Source organism: Andrographis paniculata, unplaced genomic scaffold, assembly GCF_009805555.1.
Source record: "Andrographis paniculata isolate CXL003 unplaced genomic scaffold, ASM980555v1 Contig9END, whole genome shotgun sequence".
In the NCBI taxonomy this organism is placed as follows: domain Eukaryota; kingdom Viridiplantae; phylum Streptophyta; class Magnoliopsida; order Lamiales; family Acanthaceae; genus Andrographis; species Andrographis paniculata.
This window is the reverse complement of record NW_026137639.1, coordinates 480,639-498,891: the sequence shown is the minus strand read 5'-3', so window position 1 is coordinate 498,891 and position 18,253 is coordinate 480,639. Positions and strand designations below refer to the sequence as shown.

At 29.7% G+C, this 18,253-nt stretch overlaps 2 protein-coding genes across 5 annotated transcripts; both read right to left on the bottom strand.

The window, feature by feature from the left end:
- Nucleotides 1-596: 596 nt before the first annotated feature.
- On the bottom strand, nt 597-6,830 carry LOC127244348 (uncharacterized). Of its 4 annotated transcripts, none has more exons than XM_051264837.1 (17): nt 6,591-6,830; nt 6,319-6,430; nt 6,074-6,142; nt 5,825-5,974; nt 5,649-5,722; nt 5,174-5,276; nt 5,053-5,095; nt 4,260-4,322; nt 3,494-3,723; nt 2,836-2,956; nt 2,662-2,756; nt 2,365-2,475; nt 2,011-2,181; nt 1,790-1,933; nt 1,552-1,697; nt 1,331-1,423; nt 597-1,097 (listed from the first exon to the last, which is right to left on the bottom strand). In XM_051264837.1, exons 1-17 carry the CDS (start codon nt 6,652-6,654, stop codon nt 1,060-1,062), a joined length of 1,827 nt encoding a protein of 608 aa, XP_051120794.1. In that variant the 5' UTR covers nt 6,655-6,830; the 3' UTR covers nt 597-1,059. The 4 variants fall into 4 exon arrangements, with proteins under 4 accessions (XP_051120794.1, XP_051120793.1, XP_051120796.1 ...); XM_051264836.1 differs by having other exon boundaries at nt 1,096-1,423; nt 6,591-6,655; nt 6,762-6,798; XM_051264839.1 differs by having other exon boundaries at nt 1,096-1,423; nt 6,061-6,142; nt 6,591-6,655; nt 6,762-6,792.
- A 2,617-nt stretch (nt 6,831-9,447) lies between these two features.
- On the bottom strand, nt 9,448-11,680 carry LOC127244211 (GDSL esterase/lipase At5g33370-like). Its single transcript, XM_051264644.1, has 5 exons — nt 11,328-11,680; nt 10,791-10,918; nt 10,429-10,671; nt 10,092-10,344; nt 9,448-10,008 (listed from the first exon to the last, which is right to left on the bottom strand). Exons 1-5 carry the CDS (start codon nt 11,584-11,586, stop codon nt 9,761-9,763), a joined length of 1,131 nt encoding a protein of 376 aa, XP_051120601.1. The 5' UTR covers nt 11,587-11,680; the 3' UTR covers nt 9,448-9,760.
- Between the last annotated feature and the right edge of the window lie 6,573 nt (nt 11,681-18,253).

Genomic DNA, 18,253 nt, shown 5'->3' with positions numbered 1-18,253 from the left:
TAATATATAATGATTGAAGATTTAACTTAAGAAAAGCAACATAATGATTGAAAAGCTTAAAATCCTAATCAAACATCATTAAAGCCAAGAGTACCTCTCAAGTAAAATTACTACAATCATGAATAGCTTTATAAACTACATGTCTCTATTTTTTTGTGTTTTCGGATTTAAAATAAACTCTATCTTTAAAAAACAGCATATAGAACATACATACTTTCAATTAAAATATTATATCCAATTCTTATTTTAAGTGAAATAACACAATGTTTAAAGCATATATATATATATAGATAAAGCATAACATACACTGCTTATTTTTTTAACTAAAATATACACTTTTCCAACTAAAATGCTAACTAAAAACAAATATAAAAATATGTAAATGTTACTATTAAGATATTATAGATACAAATGTGATGAAGTCACCCAAAAACTGTATAGAACTTCTTATATTGATCAAGGGGGCAAAATGACAAAAGTGACCAAATCAAGGGACTAAAATAGTCAATAACTAATTATTAAGATAATGCATAAAACAATCAATGGCATCCACCAAAAAAAAAGACTTCTTTTACACACAGTATACATATACACACAGCAAGAGTAGTTTAAAATAAGCAACACAAAGTAGCAATATACATACAGAATGGAACTTTAAATGCAAGTAGGGCATGTCGGTTCCATGTCTATATATAACAAGAAATGTGTGCCCAAAATTTCGGGCAACAAAGATGATAAGACCAATCCAACCACAGCATGGATGTATCAGTTTCACCAAGAAACATAAAGCAATGCTGTTATATACTAACACCGTCATTCAATGCATCATATCATGTTTGTTAAGTAAGAGGAAATAAGGATAAGCTTCAATTATGAGTATAAAAATGTGATTGAAACTAAAGATAAAATGGCCAAATAGGAATGCCAAATGAAAAGGCCAGCCCACCAAACTTCTATTGGACACAAAAAGCATCAAAGTTGTCTACTCATGATTTTGCCTTATTATTTTGGTTTCAGTCTTGTAATATTTTCGATGCTTTCAACTGCAGGATTTACCCATCATTCGTGTGGTAAAGAATAATACAGCATGTGCAGTTCTGCAATAAGTTAACTTAGTAGTAAATACATGTATCAATAAGCACAGAATGCACCGAGACACAATTCAAGTTTCAATAAGTTGTATTAAAATATCAAGCCCAGCATCAGTATGCTTCAGCCATGAAGCAAGCTTAAGTAGGCTTTGAATCTTGAGTTAGTTGAGAAATGTGGAGCTAAGGTTCATCATCATACGGTTCATTTGGTGCAGTCGATAATAAAAGATCAAACTCACCAATGGTACGAAATTCATCCAAAACTGATGCTCCATCAGCAGCAAGTTTATCACAGAAACTATTTCCAGTTAAGTCCAGACGCTCCAGCTTTACTGTATGAAAAAAAAAAAACCAATTGGAATTACAAATAAGGTAAAAGAGCTTCTCATGAGAAAAATGTGTTTCTGGGGTCTACTAATTCATGGAAAACATATCAGTCAGAAGTAAGTAAATTTGACACCTTTTGAAGCTTTCAAGCCAGATAATATTACTGTCAAAGATTCCAAAGGCATTAAGTTATATCTTGCATCGATTGCAACAACATTGTCGGCATGTGAAACGAGCCTTGACATGAAGCTTGCAGCTTCAGTTCCACCTTGGTTATTGCTGTAACAATTTAGACAAATAGTATCATGTATTAGCAGATGAAAAACCAAGAACAGGAGAGGACAGGGACGGGGACGCAGGTCTAGGTTAACCTTATATTTATGTAAGTGATTTTCAGGTCATTCGTGATTTCCTCAAGTGCTTGACCAAAACCAAACGAACCAAGTCCAATGTCTTCAACATCAAGAGCACGAATACCGGTGCACAAAAATTTTCCCATCGGTGCACCAAATTTGCTGAAGAGAATAAAAAACTTGCATAAAATTAACTCTATACATTGAAGCCTTTGGTAGCATTTCTTATGTAAATATACCTCCCAAGCCTATTGCCTTTGAGTGAAAGAAAATTCAGTGGATTGTTCATGGTTGTAAGAACTCCTAAAAGTTCGACCACTTGATTGCAAGTAAGGTCACAATTCCCGAGCTTCAGATTGTTAAATGGAAATTCTCTGCTGGATATGTCACTAAAATAAGTGATCAGACTCCTGAAAAGTCATTTATATATCAGTAAAGCGTGTACAAGTCAACCCAGAACGTCATTGGCAGAATGCAGTTATTTAAAAGGATAAAGTACAATAAACCATAATAATAAAATTTGGAAGATATGTCAAACAACGCAATCAGATCACATCTTGTAGATCAGGGGTTGCAGTGAGAGGGAAATCAACCTTATTCCATTCTCAATCGAATTTTCACTTAAATCAAGACTCTCCAAATTAGGCATGCAAACCAGAGCCTGCTTGAGACACTCTGCATCTTCACTTAACAATTCACAGCTCCTAAAATTCAAACAAAAAAAATTTAAGAGCGAATTTAAATGTATAAACCAGAAATGCACAGAATAAAGTCAACACTTCTATTGGAAGTTGTTAGTAACATTCAGATGAGGAAATTGCAAGCGATGAACAAAAAATTAGCTACAAGGAAGCCTGAGCACTCATAATGTTTGTACAAATTTTAATTACCTCAAGTTGAGCGCTCGTAATGATTGAAATGAGTTTCCTGTTTCACCTGAGGAGCTTGATGATCTCCACCGAAACTGAGAAAGGAAACCTGAAATCTGCAACATCAAAAATAAAGATTTAAAATAGCACCGAATTGAAAAAGAGAATTATATATAAGATGAAAATTCCACTGACATCATTTTCTGAAAGATCCAGCACGGATATAGTAGCCGAAGCATCAAGGAGTGTATTGAAAATGACCCTTGCAAAGTTTCGCCCCAGTTGGTCATCACAAAAGATCACAGACTCCAAAGAACTGTCATTATAAAGAATTTTCGGTCTGAGCAAGCATCGCACATCATGTAAAGATGAATATTGAGATGCAAGTAAAAATAAGAAAAGTAAACATAGATCCTTGTTGCAAACATGGATGCATGATTTCTCAAGCATTATAGAGAATCTAGATAGCAATCAACACACCTAGGCTTAAATGCCATAAACGTGTCAGTAAGCTCAAAAAGCGACCTCTAAGACATGTCAAAAATGTTATAAGTTAATTAATTTCTAATGAATACAATTATGCAAATGAAACAATAAATCCATTGAGAATTATCCACATTATAATAGAGAATTTCGAAGAGAGGGGGGGGGGAGGGGTTGAGTTAGGAAAACACAACCAAAGCAGCCCCAGGTCTATGTATCATCAGAGCCATGACTGTCTTATTATCAGCCTAGAGATTAAAAATAAATAAATACTAAAATTGTGACAGGACAAGAGAAACATGGATAAAATGAAGCTGTATACTAAGATTATAAGTGCCTTGAAATTTAACCATTCATTACATATGCACACCTCCCAGAAGTTAAAAATGATATCATTCCAATTGGTATGGGAGATGAGTCAGTTCGCTGGAAACTTGATCTCTTGACTGAGAAATGCTTGACTCCATGTACTTGAAGGCCTTTCGCGCATAGTGAATCGCAAATTGCATTTATGAAAGATGGGGAAAGCTTGCAATGAATAAATTCAATGGATTTCAAAGTTTTGCAATTCTGATTCAGAAGTTTGCATAATCCCTCAACCTGTGGAATTATGCACAACAGCCAAAAGTATGAATCAAAGCATTACTGGCACATTCTATAGCCTAATTTTGCATCAAATATTATCAGTAGACCAGAACATAGAAGATAAGCAAGTATTTAGAGTTCTTCCATGTTAAATTTGGTATTCCTCAAGTGCGTGATTCTCCATGTGCTTTCTAGGCTACCGTATGTTGTGAATATTTATAGCTTGCATATGACTTAGAAATAGAAAAAAAATAAAAATAAAAAATCACTACTAAACTGGACCGAGTCCTGGATTCTAATGATATTTAAAAACAATACATAATGGGAGAAAATAAATAACAAGACTAAACATGGCATACCCTTTCTAGAATAATTCCTTTGATAGGCTAAGGTTAAGTGCCTCAGTGTGATGTTTGGTAGGGTTTATGTTAATTCTGACAAAGAATTTCCACATTTCTCGGTTTACTAGTTTATCAAGTGATATAGGTGCATTTGAACTGTATGTGTGTGTGTGTGTGAGAGAGAGAGAGAGAGAGAGAGAGATAGCATACATGAGCACTGGATTTTATCCACTGAAGTTCCAGAGTATGCAACTTACTGCTTTGTAACAAATCCTACATCAAAGTAACAAGCCAAGGATAAAGAAATCAGATATGCAAATTCTAGAGATTTTGATTGGTACTTTCTATGTATGTTTTGACTTAATGAAAAACTGGGTGATATAAATTATATTTCACTGATGAGATATATAATTTATAATAACATGTTTTCACAGCAGAACAGTATAATCAATTAATAAGCTATTGAATGATGAGTTATATTCAACAAGGGCTACTCAACACCCTGAAACCACAAAAGGGAGTGACAAATCCCTAAAATCCTGTGGCAACATGTGTGTGTGTGTAACTTGAAAAAAAGGATATGTTTTGGGTAAACTATCCAAAGATAAAAATGAAAGGTTCCAGTGCAGCAACAGACTGTAAGCCTCATCTTCACAAACTAGATCAAGCACCAACCAGTACAGATATCCATACAGATAAATAGATAATACACAATTTGTCAAAAAGCTTAAGAAACGCATAAATCAGCATTGGAGTAGAAGTGACATTTTTACTAAACTTTAGGATATGATAATTATTTAAAATAAAAGAGAACATATATAAAAATAATCTTCAGTGAGAAGCAGATAGTTCAAACTTCAGATACTGAAATTTGTCAGCTTCAATTTTACAGGAAATGATATTCAAATCTTGAATGAAATGGAGTCTTTAATAGAAACTATATATTACAAATTACAGACACAAATGCACTTCAAGCAAATTCAAAGGGGAAGATGAAGCTCACACAAATTTCTGTGACACAGAGTGCGTTTGGAAGTCTGAGCTGTCTGCAACAGAAATGTTTCAGTGACATCCAGCACTACAACATTACATCAGAGAGGAAATATAGTATTCAAACTATCTACCTGGCATAAAGTCCAAATTGCTGGCAATGGCATGAAAATTTCATGTAGTTGCAAGTCAGATTACTCAGGTAACCCTTGCCGCCAATGTATCCCAATATTGGATCTGCATTAACCAAGATACATATCAGCACTGAGGGCTAGTTCTATGTTACATACTACTCTTGATCGTGAGAAGGTACTAGTCATGTAATAACTAATTGAATGAATAACACCTTCATACAAGAAATGTGTTATGGTATCCCTTCACAATGAACACTAGATGATGGGCAGACTGCAAAAGGTCAGCTCAAGGTTTATCGAAGAACCCAGAATTTTAAAACTCAGAAATGCCAGGGGCAACTACTTCAAGTTCTGTGTATTAAATCTAATCAGAACCTCGACCTTATAAACCAAGATCTTCAATTTTATTTCAGTATCCTGCTTAGTTCAAGGAGCATAAAAATAGAAGAGAATCAAAAGGGCAACAACATTTAACCTGGAATTTGTATTTCTCCAATAGAGCCATCATATGATGGAAGCAAAGCTGTCTCTGCTATGGCATCCACACAACTGGCAATAAAAATATGCTCATACAATAGTAAATGAAGTTATTAATCAAAACATTAGAAAACTCTATAAAAAATTCACAAATGATTCAGCTAAAGTGCGTACTCTTGCAAATGCGTCTCCCAATATAGCTGCTGCCAATCATCAATCACAATATATTTTGCTTGCAACCAAAAGGCACTACGCTTATGCTGACCAAAACCAGGCCAACGAACCTTATAAAGTAGTTCCCATGCTGTATCTAAAATTCCAGATCTGCGATAATAGAGACAACAACTTCATCAGAGTTTGTTAGTTACTTCTCCCAATACATAGTGCATTTTCCCCAATATTAAGTGCACCTTTCTTGCCAACCTTCTGCGTTTCCGACTGTCTCCGTTATAAGCTTGAGCGCAATCAAACTTATCCCAGAAGTCAAACGGTCTGTATCAGCAAATATACGGGGTTATATGGCTTCTGCCCTATAATCATGAGATTTTTCATGTCATTGATCAGAAAAGATAATTAGTAAACGATGGCACCATGCCTTTTTTGTTCTTTTGTTCTACTTGACCTCTTATGTACACTCATTGATTAGTTAGAAAGTGTTAGGAACTCACAGATTCTCCTGCAACTTCTGCACTGCCAATGGAGGCAAATGCGACAACAAATTATCAAACAGTTCTGATGGAAATTCATAAATTACCGAACGTATATCATCACTATCGTCCCCTGCAAGCGACAAAAAAAAAGGGACAAAAGCCATTACATAACCCGAGCTACAATAATCATGCAATAAACCGTCTCAAATTAAAATGAGAATAATTATTCATAATTTAATCTTATGAACAAAACTAAACGATATTGTCAATAAGTACCAGCGGTAAGTTACCTCGGAGAAGTTCATCAGCTATAGCGGCCATGCATAAATCAAATAATCTTGGAACTCCAGCCATTCTTCAAACAAATAGCAAAAAGTTAAAGCAACCCCACTCGACGCAACGCACAATTCAGCAACTCGAAGTCGTTGTGGAGTGAGGAGAGCACAGTTTCCCTCTCTAACCTAATTTTAGGAAACCTTCGATAGGCGCCATGGCCGGAGGGAGTGGGAACGATACGAGCAGTGATTGAGAACCATACATTACATTAGGCAGACTTTAGAAATGGGCTTTTGCTTTTAAGATTCAGGGTCAAGTAAAATCCATAGTTTCACAGCCCAATATAAGAAAAGTTTTAAGGCCCATAAATAAAATTGCCTTTCACAAAAATGTTATCCTCTTAAAATAAATAATCGATTTTTTCTTTTTATAATCCAATAATTATTAGGTTGATGAATATTAAAAAAATAAATCAATTATAATATATAAATTTACATCCTATAAATATTATATTAATTAAAAAATCAATCATCTTAACGTAAAATATTATTATTTATATTACTCACAAAATTATCGTCTCTATATAAAAACATTCGTACATTCAAAAATACAATATATAAGAAAGTCATATAAATAGTTATTTTTTATTTTTTAAAAAAAATAAAATTATACAAAAGTGTAATACATGAATATTTTTTATGACAATCACAAAAGAAAGATAATATAGATTTGAATAACCAAAAAAAGAGAATAGTAATATTAATAATAATAAATTGACAAATAACCACAAACATATATAGTTATACATTTATGCCATTAAATCGTACTATAATATAAGTATTTAATGCTTTTTCTGTTCCAATTAATTGTATATTTTGTTTTTTTTAAGTGAATTGAAAATTAATATTCCATCCGTTCAAAAATATAGTCTTGTTGTGTTGAACACGATATATAAGGAATATTAATATTATATTAGTGGTCAGTAAAAAAATATTGACAAATAATTTGTTTGTCATTATGAGTATATTAATATAAAAAGTGGTGGAAATTGTGTAATAATAATAAAAAAGTATGAATAATTTTACGATGATATGATTATTTATGAAAAATGTAACTGTCCTTTTGAGCGGACAAAAATGATAAACAAGAGTATAATATTGGGACGAAGGAAGTAATATTTATTTAGTTAGTTGAAAGTATGTAAAATAATTTTAATACTTTTGCTCTTAAATATATATATATATTTATAAATGTTTAGAATGTTTTGGTATTTAAATATAATATTTTTATTTCATTGAAAATTAATATTTTTTTAATGGAATTAACAAAAATGATGATAAAAAAAAAAAAAAGTACAGTGAATTGACTGAGAGAATAGTATATCATATGCATATATACGCAATTAGTTATATATACACCTTTTAAAATTAAAAATGACAATATTTCACTTATAATACAATAATATATCATATATAGATATATATATGGAGATATTTAAAAAATGAATACATTTTTTTCCTCGTCAATATTACTCTTCCGTTTTATAATTAAATATTCATTTCTTTTATGCACGTAATTTTAGAAATATTACTATTATATTTGAATGTAGTAGGAATAAAATAGAAATGACTAAAATAACTTATTAGTATGTGTGATATAAAGGTAATGATATTTGTATAATATATTGTATATTGTAAGAGTATTTGTAATGTTTGGTAGATAGTACAATTACTAAAAAAAAATTGATACTTTATTATAGAACGGACTAAAATAAAAAAACTGATACTTTGTAAGAGTATATTTTTCTTAAATAAAGAGATGTGATGATCTAAAACTCTTTTAGATCAAATGATGAGATATCGTCTGCTTGGAAGTTATCATCTGATTCCATTGGAATGGATTTGTATAAAAATAAATAAATAAAAGAGAGATGTGATAATATCAAATGATTTTTATTTTACAAAAATGTTAATTTAATATATACTCCATATGCAATTAAAGTTCACTGTACATAAATATCTAATGTAGCATGGCTCTTGTGTAAGCTAATAAATACACCTGTGATCCAAGGCCTACCCATTTATTTAAAATGGATTATAAATATCGGATTGGTCCACGTCCATAAAATAAATGTAATTATATTAATATTGAAAATAAATAAATAAATAAAATAAGTCGAAAGTATTGGCCCATATATTAAATTTTTGCATCTTACGAAGTAAAGATGTAGACTTTTAGTTGTTAGCATCATTGATTTCCTCAAAGTACACACATATATATTTATTTCCCATCCTTTTCTAATAAAATTTTCATTTGGAACGATTTTTTATTGAACATAAATTTATTTATATTCTTCTACCAGCGGATAAAAAATTTAATGTTAATTTGTAAGAAGGAGATGATAATTTTATGCCGATATCCACGGGATCCAATGCTCAAGGGGTCATTCCTACATTTTTTTTTATTTACCCAATTATTTTTTTACACGACACAATTTTTAATGTATATATAATATATTATATTTTTTATTAAAAAATCAATATTCAATATAAAATATTAATTTTTTTTTGTATCTTACATAAAATAATACTTCAAACAAAAATTCTAAACAAATAATTACACTATGTTTATTATTAGCATGTGAAATTAAAATTCTCTATTTCAAGTAAAAATCTGTACATATTTATATTTACAGTGATATACTATAAATAAAGAATATGTCTTGAAAGTAATATTTTAATAATTTTTAAATAATATTTTATATTGAATTATAAACTTTTGTTTATCAGGTATAATATATGATATATTGCATGAGTGTGTACATAAACTATTGCTATTATTATATTATATTTTATTTAAAAAAATAACATATATGTCAAAAGATAAAATAAAATAAAAATTGTTGGACGAATACATGCATATAAGTTATAACCTTGACAGGAGACACTACAGTTATGTCCAATTTGCTCAACCATTGTCACAAATTTCGTGAAATTGAAGGAAACAACGAATCATCATTATTCAATTACATGATTCAGATCGAACAAAGCTAACTAACAAGCACTACTATTAATTCATTTGCTCAATGAGTGTGGAAAGTAAATTAAAGAAAATTTCAAAGACATTTGATATATGATATGATCACAATCAGGTTAAATGCGATCAATCATGTTTATGTTCATGTTCATGTTCGGGATTTCTCCTTTTGGAGATCCAGGGCAATGATGGTGCTCAGATTCATCGGGAACATGTATTCCTCAGAACCAGTAAGTATCGATCTAACAACAATTCTGTTTGCCTTTTCTGAAGGATGAAATGCATCCCAAAATGCGTACACTTCTCTGTTAGGGCACAAATTTGACAGTGCAGTGCACAGCCCAACTCCATTGTATGCCCCTTGCCCACAACAAGCTATTTTTGACGTCACAAATCCTGTTTTTTATTTTTATTTTTTTGATTAATTAATTATTATTTGAAAAAAAAAATTAAAAAAAATGATGATGGTGAGAGCGTACCGTACGCTTGGGGGTTGGAGATGAAGTCGTTCTGCATTCGCATTCCATCGAAGGCTACAAATGCATCTGATCCTACCTCTTGATTGATGGCTCCGACCATCTGTATCAGAAGAGCATTGAAAATGGCGGACGCTTGCTGCGGCTCCTCCGCGCACTGCCCGTTCCGGCTCCTCGTCGCCAGGACCGCCGGTATGCACCCTAGCGGCCCCGTCCCCGTCACCAGCACCCTCCGCGCCCCCAATTCGTACAGTCTCTGCGCGAATTCGCCGCTCTTTCAGTTCCGATTAATCGATTTGATGCATTGATAGTTAAATTAATCGATTGGTTGATTAGTTACCAGGAGAATCTTCCTGTACTCGGAGACGATGAGTTTCGAGAAGTCCTGGAGATTGAATTGCAGCCTGCGGAAAGTGACCGGAGTGAGGAAGTAATTGTTGACGTAATCGTTGCCGCCGAGCGTGATGAGGACGAGCGCGCCGTTGACGAGGAGCTGCGTCTGCTCTGGTCCGATCAGCGCCGTAACCCTAGCTTGGTATTGCCGGAAATACTCCAATTGCTGATACATCCTGATTATCTGCGCCTGTCGCCGCCACAAAATTATCAACACTCAATTAATTAGCGATACATTCCTCCGAATTCGCACACGAACGCAACCATATATCTATCAAATCAAACTACAAAAATTCAAAAAGTTCTTACGAATTGAACGCCGGTGTCGTTGAGAATCCCAATTCCGGCGGACGCGAAGTTAGCTCCGACCAGCAACTTTTCCCCATTCAACTGTGGATTTAAATACGCCAATGTCGATTCTGCCCCCAGCGTCTGACCTAAAAAAAATTATGATCGGGTGTGTTTATTTGAAAGGTTTTGGCATTGATATCAAAATTTTGAATTGAAATAATTAGTTTAATGTAATATAAATATATATTAATGCGATATTTTAAATACAAAATTAAATTTTAGTGTAATAAAATAAATAAAAATTGAAGGAATTAGTCTAATTTGATATTTTTGAAAAAAAAATAAAATTGACCTTACAATTAAAGAGTATATATATAAGTTAAAATAGTTATTATAGTACTACCTTTTTCATCCAATTATGTGCTCAATTTCTTTATGAAATATAAAGAAAACAAACATAGATTTTTTTATATAAAGTTAAACTATTATTTTAATTTTAATATTGTATAGTAAAGAAAATGAAATTAAAAAATTTAGTAGTGAAAATGCAAATACTTATGAGGTCGGGAATGTTGAATCCGTTGGAAAACCGGCCGGTGGCGCGGTGCGTGGGGTAGTCGATGCCGTAAGGGGGGGCGTCGGCTCTGGCGGTGCTAGCCAAATAGTTATTGTTGCCATTGTCGACTAAAGAATCACCGAAGACGAAGAATGCGCGAGCGCACTCAGCTGGTGACGCCACCAATATGGCGGCGGTGACGGCGACGGAAACAGCCCAAGTGGCGGTGGAAGATGTGCAACGGAAATTAATTGTCATGTTGTATGTATGTATGTATGTATGTATGTGTATAGACCGTTGTTCTGTACAACGCACGGATAGAACGGACCTTCTGCTGCTGCAGGCGCCGGGAGATAATGGTATTCATATGCATGCTTATATATATATATATATGTATGTATATATCTATGATTCTACGGGTGGGTGTGATTAATAAAATTAAAAGATCATTACAAATTAAAATTATTGCTCCTTTGGTCCTATGTAATAAATATGAATAAAGTATATAATTATATTTTTAAAAAAATAAAATAATAAATTATATGGGATCAACGAAATATAAAAAATAAAAATAAATTATGTGGGACATAGAAAGTAATATACTTTTTAATACATATATATATCTTTTGGATTATTTAGTGCTAACATGAGAATCAATGCCTGAGATCGAATTCATTTTGATATTATTATTATTACTTCAAACACACCAAAATATGCACTATATATATTATTATTATAACAAGCAATGGTTGAACATTTATTTCTCATATTATTAAAGTTTTTTTCGAGTTCTTATTTTATTTTATTTTATTATTATTTTTCTATTCAATTTCTCAATTCTCTTTCAAAATGTATTACACCAAACATCTAGTGTCTTTATTTAGTGTTAATCAATTACTCAATTTTCAAGAATCCTTTTTCAAAAATTAGAATATGTGACATATATAATATAGACAGACAACAATATAAATTAATAAAAATACACAAAATATATATCAGTATATATTATTATAATACCTTTATAATTTTTCATACTTACAACAATATCAAATAAATACGATTCCAATTTTTCATATATAATACTCTTTCTATTTAGTTTTATTTTTAAGGTGTATATGTATTTTTTATATTTAAATAAAAAGTATTAATATTTTAATAGTAGTTCATAATATATAGATATGTAAAGACAAAATTGCACTTATAATTTGATAATAGTATAATGATACGATTATAAATAAATATAAAAGTAAGAATATCTATAAATAGTATTTTCTTCGGCTTAGCTATTTTGTTTCATTTAGGTTATATACGAACTTTTAGGTATTGTGTAATTATTCAGTAATTAAAAAGTATATTAGTAAAAATAATTATGATTTAATAAAAATAATTATAGATTAAAAATTAAAATAACTAAATAATTTAATTAAAAAAATTATAAATTATGAACTTTAAAATTTCATTAAAGTATATAATTATACTTCCAATTTAAAAAAAAAGATGAGATGTACGGAGAAAGAATGAATATTAGGGTGTGTTTGTTTGGGGGATTGGATTTACATTATTCATTCAATTTTTTCCCCCCAAAAATATCAAATCAAACACCTATTTTTCATTTTTTATATTATACTAAAAATCAATTTTACATTCAAAACATCACATCAACACCTATTTATATCACATCATACAATTATTCAAATTCAAAATTTTTACTATCCAAATTCCAACTCAAAATCTAAACCCCAAACATACACACTCTTAATAATAAAATCCACAATGGATTGTGTAGGTGTACGCGCGCTGTCGGCTGTCTGTTTAGGGCATGTTTATGTTAATGTTAATTATTAGTAATATCTATGAGTTAGTTCGTACGACATAGGTTACATGGATCTGTTTTTGTTAAAACATGTTGGATGTGTTCTTTTGTATTTTGGATATTTTTGGTGTTTAAACTTATTTTTAAAATAAAAAGAATTTAAATAAAAAATGTATGACTAATAAGTTAATATGATAACTTGAATTGAAAATTAATTTTAAATATAATATATGTTAAATAAAAAACAGATGTTGGTAGGTAATTTCTTGGTCCCATAATTATAGTCTGGGTTGAATGTAATAATGGAAAAATATGAATGATTTTACTGTGATATGATTATTTAGGGATGAAATATTTTTTATTAGAATTTTTTTTTTTTTTTCCGGATGCACCTTTTGTGTTCTGGCATTTTAGATATAGTAAAATTTTAAAGTAAAAGTATTATTATGTGTTATTAATAGATATTTAATATTATGTTTTAAATAAAAATATAAATAAAGTATGTTTAGTGTATATTGTTTTGAATAATGCGTCTTTTGATGGGTTTTGAAAAAACTTGAAAGTTTTGATATTTTTGCTCTTTTGATTTTATGTAATAAGTAATTATATGTGATGATATGTTTGCAATTTAAATAAAAGGTAAAAATATTTTAGTATTAGTATATGATTATTTTTATTAAAAATAGAAAATTGATAATTTTGTATGAGACAGAAGAAAATGGTAAAAAAATATACTTTTGAATTGGAGCAAATAATAATATATAATGAAATATTTTATGAAAAATACAAAAATATATTTTTTTTTTCAGAACACGAAAAGTTTAAATAGTAGAAACATGGGGTTTTTGGACAAAAAAGAAACAAACACAAAATTTGTCACAAACACAAAATTTGTCTAAATTGATAGTTGTATTATATTTGTATAGTGATAATATATATATATATATATGTCTATATGTGATGATTAGCCTAAAACAGAAACCCTAAAAAATAAAATAGAACTAGGGCCAATATCATTCTATAATCTATATAGTATGCTTGTTATCATGAATTAGTAAAGAATTATAAGTCAAATAATTATGTAGCTTTTAAGAGCCGTGATTTAGTTTAAGGGTGTGTTTGTTTGGGGATTGGATTTTTACACTATTTATCTCATTTTTTTCCCCAAAAAATATCAAATCAAGCATCTATTTTTTATTTTTTATATTATACTAAAAATCAATTTGACATTCAAAACATCACAGTAATACCTATTTATATTATATCATACAATAATTCAAATTCAAAATTTTACTATTTAAATTCTAACACAAAATTCAAATTAAGATTATAGTTACATAGTATAGTACTCCCTCCGTCCCAAATACCCTGTAATATTTTCTTTTTGGTATGTCCTAAACACCCTGCAACATTTTCAAAATAGGAAATAATTAATTATACTTAATTTCCACCCCACACTTTATCCCATCACATATTAAAATAAAAAAATAAAATATATATTTATCTCTCCATCATACTATCTAATTTCTAAATTATCTTACTTAATACTATCTACATAAAAACTTGTGCCAAAAATAAATATTACACTTTGGGACGAAGGGAGTACAATATAGATAGCACCGACTGAATAAGAAAATAGTTTAATTGAGTAAATAGGAATGTGAATAATTGAATGAATAATTAAATATTGCAATGTTATGAACAGTGATTCTGTCAGTCACTGGAGCAGCGAACCGTAGGAAGTCCCCCACAGACACAGAGTTAGTGCAGTGTAGGGAAAGTAGTTAGACCCCCACCTACTATACGTTTTCTCCACTAATTAAACACTGCCACCTGTCCATTTATTTATTGCACTCATTCACATTACCAATATATGTATATTTATTTTAGGAAATACTCCCGCCGTACAGTTATAAAGTTTGGGATGTTCAATTACAAAGTAAACATTTTATTAAATATCATACTTTTTTTCACAAATACTTTTACTTTACATCATATTATTACTTTTACACCAAAAAATAAGGACAAAAATGTCATTACACTACTTTTAACTACCCACGCTAAAAGTAAATTTATACATTGTAAGTGGACGGAGAGAGTATAAATTAGTAAATTATTAATAAACATTATTACTTGACCATTTATTTAGGGTGTGTTTGTTTGGGTGTTTGGATTTTGAGTTGAGATTTGAATAGTAAAATTTTTTAATTTGAATAGTTGTATTATGAGATATAAATAGGTGTTAATGTGATGTTTTGAATGTAAAATTAATTTTTAGTATAATATAAAAAATAAAAAATAAGTGTTTGATTTGATGTTTTTTAGAAAAATAAATGGAATAAATAGTGTATTTAAAATCCAATACCCCAAACCAACACACCCTATTGTATCATTCACATTATCAATATGTGTATATACTCTTTCTATCTCATTACAAATTATCATTTTATTAAAGATACGATATTTTAAATAGTGTAGATTAATAAATTTTTAATAATAAGTTGTGATATTATTTTATTACTCCCTCCGTCCCAATTAGGGGTGTCAAAAGTAAACCTGACCCAAAAAACCGAACCCGTTCGACCTGAAATTTTTCAGGTTCGGGTTTGGGTATTTCGGGTTTGAAAAAAATCAGGTTGACCCGAACTTGAAACGAAGAAAATTCGGGTCGTGTTTCGGGTTGACTTGATAACCTGAAATATCAAAATCAGATTAGATTTTGAGTTTCGTGTTTCGGGTTGACCTGAAATTTTTATTATTATTATTTTAATTTATAATATTTATATTATTTTAAATATAAAATAATAGAAAAATTAAAATAAAAATGATATTTTTTAGGTCAATTTAATTTTTTAAAAAAATTTCGGGTCTGTTTCGTGTCGGTTTCGTATCGGGTTTGTTCGGGTTTCGGGTGACCAGAAACTAATTCAGGTCAACCTGAACTCGACCTGAAAGAATGCGTGTCGTGTTCGAGTCTAGAGTTTCAGGTTAGATTTCGGGTTCGGGTTGACAGTTATTTTGTTATCCTCATGGCTCAACCCGACACGAACACGACCCAAAAACACGAATTGACACTTCTAGTTTCAATACAATAGTCTTGTTTACCATTTTTGTCCGTCCCAGAACAATAGTCTCTTTTCCATAAATAATCATATCACTATAAAACTATCATTACTTTTTTATTATTATTATACAATTGCCGTTACTTTTTAAGCTAATACAGTCATAAAGGCAAAAAAGTCTTTTATCGGTACTTTTTACTTGTTACCAATATAATATCAATATTCTTTAAATCTCGTGCCAAATATAACCGAAACTATAGTTTTGGGACGGAAGGAGTATTTTTTATATGAGTATTGTTATTAATATTTCAAATATTATTAAAATTATATCTCAATGAAACATATGCAATATTGCATATTATTTTATATAATACAAATAAAAAATATTTATTTATTTTATAATTAATTTAAAACAAAATTTATAAAATACTAATAAAATTTAAATATAGATAAAAATATTTATTTATTGATAAAAAATATAAATAAAGTGATTTTGGGTGAATATTATGTACAAAAAGTTAAAAATTTAATTAATTAATAATAAAAAAAAAAATCTATTTGTGACATAACAAAAAATATATATATAATAGTCTCACATAGCACATGACGTAGGGATCACAACTAACCCATGAATTACGTAATATTAATATAATACATAATATAATCCCCACAATATGTAATATAAGAACAATACGTGACATAGAAATAGAAGACAATATCTGAATTTTATTAATATCATACAAATATAAAAATACAATACATTGACATAGTTTCATGCACCATAACCATTCGTCAATTCCCATCAATCTTCAAATTAAATATTTTGAATTAAGAGTAATACTATATAAATATATAAAGAGTCCTTCATAATCACCAGATGATATTATAAATGTTAATATCGTCTGTAAAGAATGGTTTGATAATGTGTGAGTTGAATTTAACTGCTCCAAATTTTTATATTATAAAAAAATATATATATTAATATGTCTTTGTTCAATCTTTTTATTTTTAATGATTTATAAAACAAAATAATTATTTAATCATAATTTTTTGAATAATAATAATAATAAAACAAATATTAGATATATTATTTAAAAACACTAATAATCAATATACCCCTTCCGTAGTTCCGCCTAAATATTTATATTTCCTTTTAAATTACTTCTTATTGTCCGCTATATAAAATGCGACTCATTTTACTTACATTTTATATTTTATTAATATTATTTTAAATGTATTTCAATTCAAAATACTACCTCTGACCCACGTACAGTGTCTGTTACACTGTAGACACGGTATTTTATGATGGGCGTAATTAATAGATAATTAAGAATGTATTAGCGAAAATAATTATCCGATAATATAAATAATTATAAATTAAGATTAAGATAACTAATTAATTTAATTAAAATTTTAAAAAAAATAAAATTAAAAAGTTTAAAATGAGATTAAAGTGTGTAATCATTTTCCAAAAAAGAAAAATAATAGGATATGTGAACGGACAAAAACGGCAATATGAATATGGTACGTGGAACGGAGGGAAGGGAGTAATATCGTATCCAATTCCAAAAACAATAGAAGGTCAATTATCCAAAAATTCGTGCCCTTTTCTTTTTGGTTGTCCTTGGTGTTGAGACAATTCTTATATTGTCATCCTTGATACTTTGGTTGTTTTCTGTTTGTAGTAAAAAGATATTTTTTCTTTTTTGAAAATATGTTAATATCAATTCATTTATTTACTTGAGGTTATAAAGTTTTTATTTTTAATATATATATATATATATAGCTATTATATTCAATGGAGCAAGCCCGCCTGCCCACTAGTAACCCTAACGTAATTTATAATTATAGTACAACTCGAACTAGCCTATAAAAATGATAAAACTAGATGGATTAGGATTGAATATCCGGGCCTGGCCCATTTACGAGCTCTACCTATTCCCAAATTTGCAGCCCTTTAGCATAACCAATGGTGTGTTTCTCCAGCACAACTTTGGACTGGAGGAGGTTTGGAGGACAGACTCACATACATACGGTTATTTTTTCTCTC

Coding starts and splice junctions, on each gene's coding strand:
- LOC127244348 (XM_051264836.1), bottom strand. CDS start 6,654: ATGGCTGGAGTTCCAAGATTATTTGATTTATGCATGGCCGCTATAGCT. Junction 5,723..5,824: donor TGGGAGACGCATTTGCAAGA/GTACGCACTTTA, acceptor TTTTATTGCCAG/TTGTGTGGATGCCATAGCAG. Junction 1,934..2,010: donor AAAGGCAATAGGCTTGGGAG/GTATATTTACAT, acceptor TATTCTCTTCAG/CAAATTTGGTGCACCGATGG.
- LOC127244211 (XM_051264644.1), bottom strand. CDS start 11,586: ATGACAATTAATTTCCGTTGCACATCTTCCACCGCCACTTGGGCTGTT. Junction 10,919..11,327: donor CAACATTCCCGACCTCATAA/GTATTTGCATTT, acceptor AATTTTTTTTAG/GTCAGACGCTGGGGGCAGAA. Junction 10,009..10,091: donor CTCCAACCCCCAAGCGTACG/GTACGCTCTCAC, acceptor AATAAAAAACAG/GATTTGTGACGTCAAAAATA.